This window comes from Chanos chanos, chromosome 16 (genome assembly GCF_902362185.1).
Source record: "Chanos chanos chromosome 16, fChaCha1.1, whole genome shotgun sequence".
Lineage (NCBI taxonomy): Eukaryota > Metazoa > Chordata > Actinopteri > Gonorynchiformes > Chanidae > Chanos > Chanos chanos.
In genome coordinates this window covers 16,587,668-16,604,000 of record NC_044510.1, presented here as the reverse complement: position 1 = coordinate 16,604,000, position 16,333 = coordinate 16,587,668, and the positions used below count along the sequence as shown (strand labels likewise).

General features: G+C 41.6%; 1 protein-coding gene and 1 non-coding gene across 2 annotated transcripts; both read left to right on the top strand.

Moving 5' to 3' along the window:
* Positions 1 to 1,178: 1,178 nt before the first annotated feature.
* micall1b.2 (MICAL like 1b, duplicate 2) lies at positions 1,179 to 9,831 on the top strand. The gene is made up of 14 exons (XM_030793322.1): positions 1,179 to 1,321; positions 2,147 to 2,195; positions 2,376 to 2,517; positions 3,074 to 3,153; positions 3,514 to 3,659; positions 3,874 to 4,388; positions 4,771 to 5,726; positions 6,088 to 6,219; positions 6,469 to 6,595; positions 7,037 to 7,127; positions 7,724 to 7,797; positions 8,062 to 8,176; positions 8,936 to 8,982; positions 9,395 to 9,831. Exons 1-14 carry the CDS (start codon positions 1,179 to 1,181, stop codon positions 9,535 to 9,537), a joined length of 2,760 nt encoding a protein of 919 aa, XP_030649182.1. The 3' UTR covers positions 9,538 to 9,831.
* On the top strand, positions 8,265 to 8,428 carry LOC115829929 (U1 spliceosomal RNA). Its single transcript, XR_004026003.1, has one exon. It is a non-coding gene; the product is annotated as a U1 spliceosomal RNA (small nuclear RNA).
* Positions 9,832 to 16,333: the final 6,502 nt, after the last annotated feature.

The window sequence follows — 16,333 nt, the reverse complement described above, 5'->3', positions numbered from 1 at the left end:
CCCCCCCCCCCCCCCCCCAAATAAAGACTTGTTGGGCAGAGCAAGTCAAGAACCTTTACGTGTGAGAGAGATAATGCAGGTGCGTCCAAATACTAGAAGATATGAGTGTGTGACAGCCGTACCATTTGCTTTTGGCACTGGTTTACTGTAGACACTGTACTGTTGCCAGAACAAAAATCTTGCAAATCAACTTAGTCAGTTGGTTAAGACGCAAGAAAACTTACTCAACCTTTAATTCCTGCCTGTTCCCTTTAAGCGTCCTTATCTCGCGAGACACAAACATTTGGACTTCTGTTGTTTCTGTGTGATCTAGTCTGTCCTTCAGAAAGACTGTCTTGGAGCTCTAATACAGTGCGACAGGACAGCCGTCTCAAGCAATGCAATATATATCGAACTTCGTGCCACCCCAGACCTTTCTGAATCCAGTATTTTTAATACGTGGAGTTTTCTTCAGCTGATATTTTAAGTTTGTAAGTCAGTCGCTGACTGAACCACTCAAAACGTAAGGGATCCCTCTAGTGACAATTTATGGTATAACAACGGTCTCGCATTGAGCGACGACAGCAAAGACTCGTTGTGGACAGGAATGTTGTTTTGATATTAAGTGATAGACCACGCACAATGGTTCACGTGAATGGAGCATACCGTCGTTGGAAATATTGCAGAACTTTCTTTATAACCGAAGTGGATACGCGTGGAAGTGATTTTAAGACTGCAATACCTCTACGGATTGCGGGACGGAAAACTTGTTCTTGACTACTTCAGGATTTAAACTTATGGGCAATTTAAATTTGGAAACCTTTAAAGGCTTTTATATTGTTACATTTGGACAAGTTACAATGCCTACCTTTCGAATCATATTTACATAATGTTTGCTTCTTTCATCAAGAAGATTAGATTTACATGTAAAGTTAATCGAGTTAACGTCGGCTATGGTAGCCTAAGCTTTCAGCACTGGTTGCTAAGTAGCATAGAGTGTGTTTATGTTATGTTAAGATAACGGGATCAGCGACGTTTTTTTTTTTGTTTGTTTTTTTTAATAAAGAATCTGTTTTTGACAGCATAATTTAAGTAACAGTTTGTTAAACATTCAATCTTTCTCCCACTATATTATCATGCGTTATCATAAGGCAATTTTCGAACGACAGCTCGAGTTAAAAGGTTAAGGGTCCGTTACAATGGGGTCTTTGAAATCCCTACAAGAATGGTGTCGCTTGACATGCAAAGATTACCCAAATGTCGAAATACGAAACATGACAACTTCCTTCAGAGATGGACTCGCTTTCTGTGCTATTATCCACAAACACCGACCCGATTTGATGTAAGTACTTGGGGAATGGAGGAGGAAATAACACTGGAGTCTCTTAAGAGACATCAAAACTATCCATGTACTTTGAGTGTTAGGGCAGCGTACGTAAGTGGACGAGAGAGATCACCATATTTTGCTTGTACCTAAATTGCCCAATAAAAGCAGTTTGGTCTTCAGATGGGACGTGTGTTTACCTGTTGCTGCTAAATCTGTTCCGACTCGGCTACTGGCTTTAACGCCACAGTAAACTTATGAAATCTTCCACGCCCTCTAAAGTCGCGTCATCGTTTAATACAAGTAGTATGATCCTCGTTCTATTGCAGATGAGTTGTTGGTCACTCTTAAACAAATTATCCTTGAAACGCTACATATAGCAATGTGGTCTGTTGATGCAAACAAACCTGAACTGTTCTTAATTTACAGAACAGCCAAGATATTTAAGACTAGAGACAACTGACTGTAAACTTTGGCTATAACATTAAATCTTTACCTTGCGCGTTTATATCTGTTAGCTCCTTTGTGTTTTTTTTAAAGAATTCACTTGAGGAGGCTCCAGCTCATGTCAATGGATGACACATCTGACACATTTCAGTGATGTAATTATGACAGATAAATATCGAGAGATCTTAGAGAAGCCCTGTTTAAGTGCAGAATGGTTTTGATGCGTACGGTGGATAATATGACATTGTAGACACTTATGCACATTAACGTGGGTGTAATACTGTATCCTTGCTGTTTGTATGTACTCAGTCATCTTTAGCGTCATCATTGACTCAAACTGTAATGACGTTTTACTTCAAAAGCAGTAACGTACTGCATATCTCTCATTCACCCCAGAGATTTCCACTCCCTCTCCAAAGACAATGTTTATGAAAACAATTGCCTGGTGAGTCTCTGTTTCTTCCTTTCTGTCTTTTTTTCTCCCAAAAGAACTATTTCAGTCTCTGTATCCTCCCCAGTGTCAGTCTCACTGTGTCTTTTCCACCCCTCTTTTTCTCTGCTCCTCTATTTCCATCCCTCACTCTCTCTCCCACTCTCTCTCTCTCTCTCCTTCCTTCACTCTTAGGCATTTGAGGTGGCAGAGTCCCAGTTGGGGATTCCTGCCCTGCTGGACGCTGAGGATATGCTGTCCACAGAGGGGCCTGATCGACTGGGTGTCATCACTTACCTCTCCCAGTACTACAGCTACTTCACCAGGAAATCTCACGGTGTGTGGAAAACTGGACAAAAGCAAGAATAAGAAAAAAAAGAAAAAACAAAGTTCAAAATCGTTATACCATAAAAGAGGCACTGAAGTTTTGTTTTGTTTTATTTTGTTTTATCAAAATCTACGAGGATTTTGGCTCACACATAGTAGTGGTTTCTTGTTTGTGAATCATAAAGTGTCCTCCCATTGCACTGTTACGGTGCTAAAGCCAGGGTATGGACAAATATAACATTATTACACCTGCTCTGGTCCTACATGTTTAGGCAAAAAATGTTTTAATGGAAAACTCAGCCACATCTTCGAAACAGTACTAGTTTCCAGTGAGGCAGGATTATACAATAAGTCTTGTAGTCCTGAAGGGTTCTCATTCATATAACCAACAGTTTGCCTGAAGAGTGAGCACACCCACTTCCCCACATAGAAATCAGCTTTTACTGAGAGGAAAGAAGAAATAGCGGGAGGTCCTGATCTGAGGGCTGGGTTTGAGAGCAGCCTTGCAGTGAAGGGAATGTGTCGTTCAGAAGGTTTATGTAACACATAGTCTGTATATGTCGCAGGACCTGCTTCCAGCCTGAAGACACCAGTGCTCTCTGAGTTTACTGCTGACAGTCAGTCACGTGAACCCAAACAACACAAGGTAAATGAACAGGAGACAGAATGGGAGGTTTGACTTATATGTGATGACTTTGTTCCCCTGGCTGCAGAAACTCATCACTAATGAAGAATTCCTTGATTTGTGACAGTAGCAAATGGGGATGAAATTACAGTAATGTTAATGTAAGAGTAATTAGAGAACCCTCCTGTGTATTCTGTTGATAAGCCATCAGAACTCAAGACTATTTTAAACTGACACAAAATGCACCACTGTCCTCAGATATACACTTAATCACACATAATTTACTCATGTACTGTTTAAACATCTCAAAGATTTTCTACCTTCTCATTTCTTTCCTTATTTGTGTTTTGTCTTTGGTTGTTCCTGTCACCCTGAGGTCAGCTGTTGTCAGCTGAGCGTCCGTCTGTGGCTGAGAGTGAGAATAAAGATGGGAGACTGAGCAGTAGCTGCAGAGTGTGCCAGAAACGTGTCCACCTGGTGCAGAGAGTCCTGGTGCAGGGCAAACTCTATCACCGCACCTGCTTCAGGTAAGCTCATACATTCTGCTCTTTCATTCCTGTGTTAGAACTTTTTTCTCTTATGGTATGTAGTTATGGATGGTTAGAATGTTTCCTAATGATCTGAAGATGTTTGTTACACTAAACTCGTATCCCTTTTAAGGTAAACCAGTGCAATTTAGACTCTAATGATTGGCATTAGGTTCATCAACCTCACACTTGTATCCTCGACTGTGTGTGTCAGATGTAGTCAGTGCAGTTGCATGCTCTTGCCTGGATCATACAGAGAAGTCAGTGAAACTGGTTCCCTAGTCTGTGCCCTTCCTTGCTCACCAAGCCAAAGTGGACCCCATGGGCTGTGCAGGTCCACCAGATTCAATGAGGGCCTGGAACAAGACCCAGAGCAGGAAGTGATACCACCTGAGAACGGCCAATCAAATCAGCCAAACCAAGAACTCTCTGGAAGAACAGACTTAGGAGAACTGCCTCATGGGACAGAGAAGAGTGAAGACCAGACTCATTGTCCTTCTTGTAATGATGGAGGGATTTCAGAGGAAGTAAAGACAGGGGAAAAGGGAGAAGGTATCTCCTCCCAGCAGGGAGGAGGTAAAACTCAAGAGACTGGGCCCCGTCCCTCCCCCTCCAGAGATCTGACGACCCCTGAGCAGCCAGTTCCTCCACCAAGACGTCGAGTGGATCCTCCCCAACCTGCTCCCAGAACCAGAAGTTCTAGAGGAGGAGGCAGAGCCACAAACAGTGGTAAGAGAATACAGTTTCCTGTGTCTATTCAATTCTGGTCTTTCACAGGATAGTTCAATGATGTAGTATGGTCCATAGGCAGGCAGTCTTCCTCTATGTGCCACAGTGTATGTAGGGCTTCTAGCTTCATCTTTATTCAGACACAGCTGATTCAACTGTTTTTCGTAGGCATCCAGTTTATAGTTAGTAATTCCAGTTTATAGCTGTATTTGTGGGGACATTTCTTTACCTCAATGTTTCTTAACCCTGATGATTAAAGTTTTAGACCAGTGTCAGTTGGGTTTCACCTGTGTGCCATTATGTTTATGAAAACTCATGTTGTTTCATTTTCTCAGTCTCTCCTTCATTATCCCACTGACTGTATTCATCTCTCCCATGTCAGTGTCCACTGAGTTCTCTAAACCCCTCAGCCCACCGTGGATGGAGCTGATCCAACCAGGCCCCTGGGCCAAACTGCCCCCTGCGCCGGCCCCTACCCCTCCACCCCGATCCTGCTCCATCCCCACCCTCAGCGAGGTCTGGCTAAAGCGCTGGGCCTCCCCCTTCAACCCGTTTGACGAAGACGCAGCGGAAGGGGCTGAAGGCGCAAAGGATGATGGGACTTTCAGGGCTGTTTTGGAAAGAGATGAGAGCCAGACCCAGCTGACCATGGTTGCCAGCCAATCATGGTGTGGCCCCACTCAGCTAACGGAGGCTGCAGCAACCAATGGAGTCTCAGTGTCAGATCTGACAAATGTAGCCGTTAGCAGTAAAGCAAATGATTCTAATGATGGCAAATCAGATACTTCAGTCCATAAATCAGTCCTGGCTAAAGCTGACAGCACAGTTCATTTATCAACAGATGACATTTCCCTTGATGAGAGCAGTGCAAGTGTAGCACTTGATTTAGCTAAAGCAGAAAGTTCACACTGTGTTTCTGGTTTAGCTGAGGCTACCGGTGTGGCTATTTTAGCAGACAGAGATGAGTCGAGTTTAGCTGAGACTGCCAGTTCTCCCGGTGTGTCAGATTTAGCTGAGGCAGGCAGCGTGTCAGGGGTATCCGGTTTAGACAGACCTGCCAGCGCAGGGCAGTCTGACAGTTTGGGGAGTTTATGTGACTCACTCTCTGAAGCCAGTCTGTGCTCAGAAACAAACCTTGCTCTGGAACGTTCACTCCCCCTGAGCATCTCTGAACCTGCCATTTCATCTGCCAATCATCAGTTCAAACTCACCGATAATCCCTCCCCATCAAATCTGTCAGCCAATCAAGAGGAACCAGACAGTTCCTGCTTTCAAAGACCTGCTTCACTGCTCAAAGACAATGAACTTTCATCATCAGTTGGTCCCGTCTTAACAAAGGCAAGTGTTGAGTTCTAAGACTGTGTGTTCCACCCTCCCCGTCCTATTCTTAATTTGATCCTCACTTGAGGACTGTCTTGTCTTGTCAAGTGAAATATCACTGTGATAAGAAGGACCTGTGATGCCCCTGGCTCTGCAGTATCTTGATGTAATGGGTGTCTTCATGTTAAATTATCTTGTCCGCCCAAATAACAGCAGTGTAATAAACTACAGGCAGAACTACCCTGACCTAAAATCAACATGAAACTTTATACAGGATCATTCTAGTACACAGTCCTTTGGTTGTAATCTCTTTAGTTTAAGGAGTTTATAAACTCACCTTCCACTCTCATTACATGCTCTCTGTGTCTCTCTCGCTCAGCGGACGTGTAAAGAGAATCCATTTAATCGCAAAGCTTCTCTAACTGAACTCCCCAAATCCAGTCCTACATCAGCACCCAGCAACACCAGGGCTCCCGCCCCAGGCCACGGGTTCCCACTCATCAAGAGGAAGGTGCAAATGGCATTATGGGATCTGTAGTCAATTATTAGTAGACAATGTACATAGATGAGTTAAATAATCAGGTGGTTAGTTGGTTAATTATAATGAAAATTAAACTAATAGTTACTGCCTTTAGGGATGAGGTTCATTCTGTCACACAAAACTGTGTTTCACCTCCTGAAGATGTGTGTGTGTGTGTGTGTGTGTGTGTGTGTGTGTGTGTGTGTGTGTGTGTGTGTGTGTGTTGACCACTGTTTTCAGGTGCAGTCAGACCAGTATGTGGCAGCAGAGGAGCTGCAGGAGGAGTTGGGAGAACTGGAGAACAAACTGGTCAAACTGGAGCTGAGAGGAGTGGAGATGGAGAAAAATCTTAGGATCTGTCATAATGGTCAGACTGAAGCTCATAACATTATAGACGCCCTGTAAAAGACAGCTAACACTCCACTGTTTAAACCTCACATATCAACACATCCCATTACATTATGTAAAAACCTGTAATGTAAATACGTATTATCATATCTCATTACGTTATTGAAAACTTATAAAAGACAGCTGACACTCCACTGTTTAAACCTTACATATCAACACATCTCATTGCATTATATAGAAACCTGTTAAAGACAGTTAACTCTCCTCTGATATCCTCAGTCACACTGCCATAAACTCACAAAAACTCAGAATTCAGCTCTTATGACTCATTGACCTGGCAGAACAGTCTTAGAGCAGTCATGAGTTGAATTGATGTGTTCCCAGATAAACTTCATTTGAGATGATATACTGTATGTGCAGTGGTGTCCGTTATTTATATGCGGTGCTCTGTGTGATTCAGATAAAGAAGAGGATGATTTGCTGGTGGACTGGTTTACATTAATCCATGAGAAACACATGCTGGTCCGCAGAGATGCTGAACTGGTTTATCTGTGAGTACACTGATATATAACCTCTCTGCTTGTGTGTTGTTTTGGTTCCATGTGTGTCCACCTGTAGCCACCGCATCATTTGTATGTACCTGTAGCCACAGGTCTGTATGTCTGTACTTGTAACTACAGCTTCACCTGTGAATAAATGAGTGGTTTGTCAGTTTTAAAACGCTCTTGGAAATCTAATAGGTAGTAGTGTATAATGTGTATATTAACTGTGTGTTCATGCTCCTGTTTATGACAGTGTTTATGTTTATGTCTGTTTTGTTGCACTTCTTTATGTTTATGTTTAGGTTTGTGCTTATGTTTATGTTTTTGTGTATGTTTGTGTGTGCATGTATTTGAGTGTGTGTGTGTTTGTATATGTTTATGTTTACGTCTTTTTTGTTGCACTTGTTTATGGTTATGTTTAGGTTTGTGCTTATGTTTATGTTTTTGTGTTTGTTTGTGTGCGCGTGTATTTAAGTCTGTGTGTGTTTGCATATGTTTATGTTTAGGTTTATGCTTATGTTTATGTTTTTGTGTATGTTTGTGTGTGCATGTATTTGAGTCTGTGTGTGTATGTTTATGTTTATGTTTATGTTTATGTTTGCCAGGGCGAAGCAGCAGAACTTGGAGGAGAGGCAGGCTGATGTGGAGTATGAACTGAGGTGCCTTCTGAACAAACCTGGTGAGAAAAACATCATTCACTCAACATCACACACTCATCTGAGGTTCAGTCAATGATAGGTAATATCTTACATTTAGGGGTTTGAATGATTTGATTCTGGCCAACAACAAATATGAATTTACATTCACCAATAATAGCTTCAGAGTTTAAAATAACTGCTGGGCCCAGTGGTTGCCAGATTGTGGCTGTAAGCTGTAAGTCACTGTGCTGTTATTATGTGTCTACCCTGTGTATGTGTTGGTTCCCTGTTGCACTGTTAATCAGAGAGGGAATGGAGTACAGATGACAACCTGAGAGAGAAGCAGCTGATGGAAGAGCTGGTCAGCATCATCGAACAGAGGAACTGCATCATCAACAGCATGGACCAGGACAGACAGAGGTAACCTCTCATTAACAGCATGGACCAGGACAGACAGAGGTAACTTTTCATTAACAGCATGGACCAGGACAGGCAGAGGTAACCTCTCATACTTACCTGGCAGGGGAGACACCATGATCACGAAGGTGGTTCACCCAGGGTGAGGCTTAGCCATTGTACTTGCGTTATGCTGACCTCTGCGAATTCCCCGAATGTGGGAATCTCGAATGCATAATTTGTGGTAGTGGGGGACTGCGTTCGTGCTCTCCCCTGGTCACAAGCAGCCGTGGTCTAAAGGTTAGGGAACTGGGCTTGTGGCCAGAAGGTTGGTGGTTTGATTCCCAGGGACAACATCCATGACCGTGTGCCTTGAGCAAGGAATGCTGCCCACTGCTCCTGCGTCTGGTGTGTGCGTTCACTGGTGTGTTGGATGGGTTAAATGCAGAGTTCACAGTGTGTGTGAATACAGAAATTTACATTTATATCATTCACCAGGAAGCTGTAGCAGGGTTTCCTTTTCTACAGTCAGACACACACCTGAGGGTCCTGCTGAAAGTTCCAGAGCTAAGCATTAAATCAGGTTGTGAGAGTTAATCTGGAGTAGTGAGTTGTATTTAGAGACCCACACGCTGACTCTGTGGAGTTTGATGGTCAGTGTTTTGTGTGTGGTGTGTGTGTGCGTGTGTATGTGTGTGTGTGGTGTGTGTGTGTGTGTGTGTGTATGGTGTGTGTGTGTGTGTGTGTGTGTATGGTGTTTGTGTGTGTGTGTGTGTTTTTCAGGGAGCAGGAGGAGGACATGCTGTTGGCTGCCGTGATTCAGAGGAGAGGTGAGAGAAAGATGATTTCTCCTCCTGAGAGACAGCTTGTGTTCTCTCACACACTGTCTGACTTACACTCTCATTCTCTGAGATTATCACCAACTCTTAGTCATGTCTGTCACAGTCCTTATCTACCTGGAAGAATTGTGGTTAATATTTCCCAGAGTCCATACAAGCTAGTCAGATATCTGAGGACAGAGAACAAATAAGAGGCCCTACTGAAGGGACAGGTTCTAGGCCAGTGATTGAGTGTTTTAAATATGTGTTGGATTAATAAGTCTAATAATTACTTACAGGGTCTGTTTTTATCTCCTGCAACCTGCTATACTCATTCACTCTCTCCTCTCCTCTCCTCTCCTCTCCACTCCTGTTCTCTGATCCACTCCACTCTGCTCCCCTCTGTTCCCCTGCTCTGCTCCAGACTTCCAGAAGCAGGCGGAGAGAGGGTCGGGGAGAGAGGGGGGGAGGGGGAGGTTCAGGCCTCTGAGAGTGTTGAGGATGCTGGGTCACAGGACGGGCAATGCTAAAGGAAAGAATAAGAGTTCCCACGTGAAGAAGAGCTGAAAGAGAGAGAGAGACAGAGAGAGAGATGGATGGATGGACAGAGCGAGTTGAAGGATAAATGCATGATTGATGAAAAAATTAATTCTCTGTGACAATGATGCGGAAGCGAGATGATCTGAGAAGGAATCTGGGGAATCTGTTTAGGAAAAGTTGGAACGTCACCAAAGCACGACTTCACATGCTGAACACCGTTACAAGACAGAATGGGATTTATGAACCACATATTCACTATGTCAAAACTGCCAATATTTAATACGCATTAGTTAGGACAAGACTAAACCCACATAGTTGATTTTTTTTTTTAATCGTCATTCTGTCAGGCTCCTCTTGGCGTGTTTACAACAAAACAATTGCACAGGCTTTTTAATTATTTATTTACAATCTTCATGACAAATGAACTTTTGAGTTTATATTTATATTTAATGCAGTATCTTGAAAGACCTGTCTCATTTATGGTTTCTTCTTGTTAAGACATTTTTGGCTTTGTGTTGTACTGTAAAAGATGTCATGGAAAAAGTGTTACATGCAGTTTGCACATCTCATGTTTTCACCAAAAATGGCAACACACTATAGTGATTGATAAAAGTGCTCAGATTAAGCCGTATTGTAAGAGGAATAAAATAGCATTATTTTCAGACTGTGAAACACTCTGAGTCTGGTATTTTTTTTTTTAAATTGTATTCGCGGTGTCTAATGACACGTAAACTGTTGTAGATGAAGTGTCTCAGGTGGCAACCACTCCACTCAGCTCACCTCAGCTAGCACCTGCTCTCTGCCGTCCACATCAGGACAGTCCACCGTGAAGTCGACTTTTACGCATTTGGCCAATGGTAAGGGACCCGGCCGAGTATCCAGAGGGTTATTGGTTCAGATCCCCAGGCTGACAGTCTCTGCCTGTTTGTCCCTGTGCCAGGCTCTCAACCCTGAGTGCTGGAACTCTACTTGATATTTCCAAATGGAGCTCAGACACCCGGGAGGAGCTTGGAGTAGAGCCACTGCTCCTCCGCGTTGAAAGGAGCCAGTTGAGGTGGTTCGGGCACCAAGTCAGGATGCCTCCTGGGCGCCTCCCTGTGGAGGTGTTCTGGGCACGACCGACTGGGAGGAGACCCCGGGGAAGACCCTGGACACATTGGGAGAATTATATATCTCCCAACGTGTCCATATATATAGTAGATATATATTATATATCTATTATATACATGGTTCACAAGTGTAAATACTTTTGACTTTTAAAATTTAGTATGTGTTCTAGATCAAGTGAACAGAACAGAACAGAACCGTGCAGTTTAAATAAACTGGAAATTGAAGGTTTACTAAGTGTATTACATCAAGTGAACAGAACAGAGCCAGAAGATTCACACAGGATTACTTCAGGTATTTATGCAACATGTCATCCGCTCAGCATCTGCAGGCTCCATAAATGAATGTGATGTCCACAGGAGGTCTCCCTGCACATACCTGGTGGAACCATTGCAGGCGGTCATCACATGCAGTTTATGCCCAGAAAACAGGATAAGACCTGTCAGCTTTACCCATGGAAATGTGCCCAGAAAACAGGATAAGACCTGTCAGCTTTACCCATGGACATGTGCCACCATCATCCTCCATCCCTCTCTCAGGAATCCCAGACATGTTGCCATGGGTAAAACTGACAGCTTTGTCATTCAAACTTGTGATAATTAGAAGGGATATAGAATAGGAGTTTTTTATTTTCAAATGAAATCTGTGACTGATAAACAAATGTCAAAGACAAAACACTGAACTCAGTTTATAAAACCCTGCTCAAATGTCTAAAAAGGTCTCATCCTTTTTTCTTGGTTCCTCTGGAGAGTTGTCTCTGAAAGTTTCTGCAAGACACTGATGATATGTAAGTGTAACATCTCTGACATCTTTGTGAGGTCTCCTTAAGTTAATAGACTTATATTCAAATCTCTGAATGAGCAGAATGACATCAGACATAAAATGGATGAAGTAGCAGTTATTAACATTTCGTTATTTTTAAGCTTTTATTCAACCACCCTATTTCTTAATTCCTTTAATCATCTACTTGTCATATATGTTTGCTGTATCATGGCAAATGATATTAGTAATATATGACAGCATGTCCATCCACGTCCATAGAGTAGGCATTAGTAATGAAGATCGTCTTTCAAAATGAAGGGGGGAAGGAGAGAGAGAGAGAGAGTGTATAGAGTGTGAGGAAGATTTGTAGTCACTGAACTGATAGAATATGAAGGTTGGAGTCTGTCCCTACTCACCTCATTTACATATTTACTCACTCTTTTCACACAGCAGGACAAAACATTAGCAAAAAGGGGCAAAAAAAGGATGAATATTTTGTCTTATTGTGTACCTGGTTTGGTATGTTAATGCTGATGGAACTCAGATACTGAAAGAAGCCTTTTTTATGAGAATAGCAAGCGCATGTACACAACCGAGAACAAATTTTATTGGCAGCTCCTTTTAGTGCTTTTAAGTGCTTTTCACTGTATTACACCAAATGATTTTTTCTTCTAATATTAGTTATTCAGTCAGTTGTAATACATTTCATGTATTTATCCTTAATCATCCCTATTAACCCTTTAACCTCAAAGATCAACTGATAAAGGGCAGATAGGTGTGCATGTTTTTATCTCTGAAATGGACAAGAGCCATTGTTTAATAATTACATCACTACATAACTGTGTTAATGTAGATGAATTTATTTTTTGATATATACATTTACCACCATCATCACTATGTACCACTGAAAACAAATACTCTATATCAGTCATGTTCATGGTTTGGTGAACCATCATTTGGAGAAAAGGTCATGTACAAAACTTGAATAATTGCTCCTATAATTTCTAATATTACAAAATAACAGTGAAAAAGAACATTGTATACCCATCAATTTTGTACTTTTCCGCAGAGAATCATTGATAATTCTAAAAATGTATTGTAAGAAAATCGTAGATAACTGTACAATGTTGCTGCCTCCCTCTGGTAAACAGTGGAACAACTAGGAGAAAAATTGTTAGATTTCATTAATAGCCAAAGTGAATAAAACAAATCATATAGTGACATATGGTGGTTATTTAGATTATTTTGTATCCAGTTGTCTCAAATTTGGTGAAGAGCAGTTGAATGATGCACAATTTGTATGTCTGAGTGACAACTGCTTGTTTGTTGGAAGAAAGTTCATTCACAAGGTCAACTTCCCTCTGTGGCTTCCAGGGTAACCGGCTCTAACCATTCTGAATTTTTATCGAATGTTTTGAAGCATAGAGAGAAGAGTAAGTTTCTATCTCCTTCCTCACTACAGACGCTGGAGAAATGTCTTCTTGAAGAGTGTCCCAAAAGTAGTGATTCTAACCTATGATATCAGACTTTCCCTGATACATCTTTCACTATGATATCAGATTTCACTGGAGTGCACACAGTTTTTGTTTTGCTAATTTAACAGTGGCTTTTACAGCTGTTTTCATTGCTATGTTCTTGTCAATACCTCTGGCTATGGCAGCTTGAACTGCAGTTTCTTTCTCCTCTTCAGTGACCTTCAAATACCCAAAGGATTGAGCGAGCTTCACAATATGATTATCCTTCAAAATGTTCTCCTTTGCTTCCTTTCGGGATTCCCCCAGTAATTTCCAGTAGATTTTCTGCCATTCTGTCTCACATGCGTTTGGATTTGTCCTTCTGTACCGTTTGACCTTTTCCTTCATAATATTGCCCTGATTCTCCCGTATGATCATCTCCAGATTGTCATACGTTTCATTTTTGAAAAATGTCCCTCCATTGTGAGCCACCATCTTCTCTATCTTATCCAGAAGCCCTTTGCATTGATAGAAGTTTGATGACATGTTGTTTAAGCAGTGGTACCTGTCACCACACTGTTTGATTAACACCTTAAGGTCTCGGTCTCCATCTCTAAGGAACTGTTCAATGGTCCGCCCCCTAAGATTATCTGCATAAGTAAAGAGGATCATTGTGTGATTCAAAATGTCCTCCCCAAAGGCTTCTTTTATTTGCTGGACTGTGCTCCTCTCCTCTGGTGTAAATCTGGAGGCCAAACTTATCAAGATCAGAAAGCCATGAGGTCCTGGGGAAGAATGTGTCAAACATCTCATAATTTCCTGGATAATTTCTTCCTTGCTCAGCACCGTATCAAAGAGCCCTGGAGTATCAACCATAGCTATTTCTCTGCCAGTTCTAAATGTCTTCTCATAGTGGCAGTGCCTTGTTTGTGATGCTGAGTTGATGCTCGATTGAAATCTGTTTCGACCAAGGATTGTGTTCCCTGAGGCACTCTTCCCCACTCCCGTCTTTCCCAGTAACACCAGTCGTAACTGTGGTACTGGACCTTCAAAATGCAGCTGGATAGATGTTTCTCCTTTTGGTTGGCTTTCCTCTGAAACTGTAAAACAGCAGAACGAATATGATTTTACTTCTGAAACTAGCAGCAAAACCAAAAATCAATGTTGCATATTTTACTTTGTCACATCTAAGAAATTCTTGAACTTTCAGCCTAATGCAACATGACACAAGGACCAGCTGACAAGATCTGTCTTGTTTCAAATGCACCACAAACTCACTTTGCATGGACAAGTGCTGTTTTCCTCTCATATCTTATATCACCAGTATAGTTTCTACATTATAATGACGTTTAAATAAAGTTTATAAAAGATTATGGAATTTGATTTCAGAATCAACTCACATATTCCATCAATATCTAGGTATCTTCTCTTTTGAGCTAGGTGAAATCTTCCTCTGTTTCTTCTCACCATTTGCTGAATTTTATCCATCAGCTTTGTGACCTGACTTTCAACCTTGTTTTTGTTGCTGAAGATGTGAACTCTGTCCCCACAGTCTCTCACTAGCTGTTGGAGATCTTCACTTTCACTCTGAATATAATGTTCAATTGTCTCATCATCTTTTAGTTTCTCTCCATGTGTGAACAGCACTATGACAAAGTTCAGAACATCTGGTCCAAATAAACCTTTAACAAACTCCACCAGCTCTTCCTCATTCTTCAGCTCTTCTCCAATAGGAAGCACTAACAGGACAGCATCAAGTCCAGACTGAGAGAGGGAGAGACATTTTTCTCTCTCTTGGCTGATCTTTTCCTCAGTCAGATCTGGGTGGAGCAGGTCCACAGTGTCTATCACACACACCTCTCTGCCAGCAACACGAGATCTTCCCTCCACACACTCTTTAGTGACTGGTTCTTTATGGCGTCTGGGACTCTGGAACAGCTGTTTACCCAGTATTGTGTTTCCTGAAGCACTTTTCCCACATCCACTTCTCCCCAGCAGGACAATCCTGATGGTGGACTCCTCTGGATTGTGATGAAAAGCTGCAGAACAACCAAAGCAAGTGTGGGGAAAGGTGAAATGACATATAAGCAAACTGCACTACAAATTTTAAATTAGGGCAATGTAATTGTGTGCTTTTTTAAGAAAATATTAATATGATTAACAAATTTTACTGCTTGAAGTTATAATTACAGGAAACCTTCCCTCAATGGACACACTCTGAGAACTTATCTCACCACAGTAATGGTCGTTATTTGAGTAAAAGTACTGATTAAGACTCATTGCGACAAAAGTTGGCTCAGATTAAAACCAGGGGTGTGGCCACAGATGTGGTATTGGGGAAAGATGCCACCTGTATTGTAAGCTTTGCCACTCCACTTGACACATTATGTTGAGCTGTTGAATAAGTTTGATTTGGTAATTTAATAGGACTTAATATTATATATTTCCGTCATACAAACATCAAGATGTACAAGATAATTTAGTGATGCATGTGATACAAGGTTTCCAAAGATGGCAGTCATAGTGGAAGCAGAACTATTAGCTAAATAGATATATCAGATTATAATTATCTATGTAGATATGTCAGATAGTAGATATATTAGATTACATTATCTCAGAAACAGACTCTAAACTGTGAAGAATCATCTGTTCATTGATAGAATGACCATTCACAAGATTGTCAAATCCAATTCATGTCCAGACATACAGTGTCATTGGCTGGTTGTTTAAATACATTATTCTGTCGCTATTAATGAAATCCCTCTATTAAATATATTCCATCCCAACAGTAAAATAGAGACCAATGCCAGGTACAGTGTGGTATTATATGGTATTATGTGGTATAGTGTGGTATTATGTGGTACAGTGTGGTATTATGTGGTATAGTGTTGTATAGTGTGGTACAGTGCGGTATTATGTGGTATTGTGTCGTATTATGTGGTATAGTGTGGTACAGTGTGGTATTGTGTGGTACTTGGTATTATGTGGCAATTAGTAGGACCCAAGCATTTTGACTGTTCAAGTAAAATTGTTACTCCTCTCTCACGAGAGCTCTTCAGTTCCCCTCTTAAAGACATCACAACACCCAGGTAGACAGCACTCTCCAGCACCTTATGTCAGCACCCTTCCCCCTCTACTACAACTACAGCCTTTATTTTTGAAACACTCTTCAAAAGACTGTCATGAATAGAGAATGAGTAAAATCACTTAAGACGATGATGTTTTTGTAATGGCTCCACCTTGTGGCCAGAGTCTGAAAATGCTACATACATGGTTCACAGTTGGTTACACTTCCACCAAAGGAAGAGCATCCCGTCTAAAGTGTTGTTGCTCTGAGGTAATTTTATGAATTAAAGGAATTCTTACTTGCCGCTACAAACAACAGTCAAATCTACAGATCTACACTCTTCAAAAGACTGTCATGAACAGAGAATGAGTAAAATCACTTAAGACGATGATGTTTTTGTAATGGCTCCACCTTGTGGCCAGAGTCCGAAAAT

Coding starts and splice junctions, on each gene's coding strand:
- micall1b.2 (XM_030793322.1), top strand. CDS start 1,179: ATGGGGTCTTTGAAATCCCTACAAGAATGGTGTCGCTTGACATGCAAA. Junction 7,798..8,061: donor GTGCCTTCTGAACAAACCTG/GTGAGAAAAACA, acceptor ACTGTTAATCAG/AGAGGGAATGGAGTACAGAT. Junction 8,983..9,394: donor TGCCGTGATTCAGAGGAGAG/GTGAGAGAAAGA, acceptor GCTCTGCTCCAG/ACTTCCAGAAGCAGGCGGAG.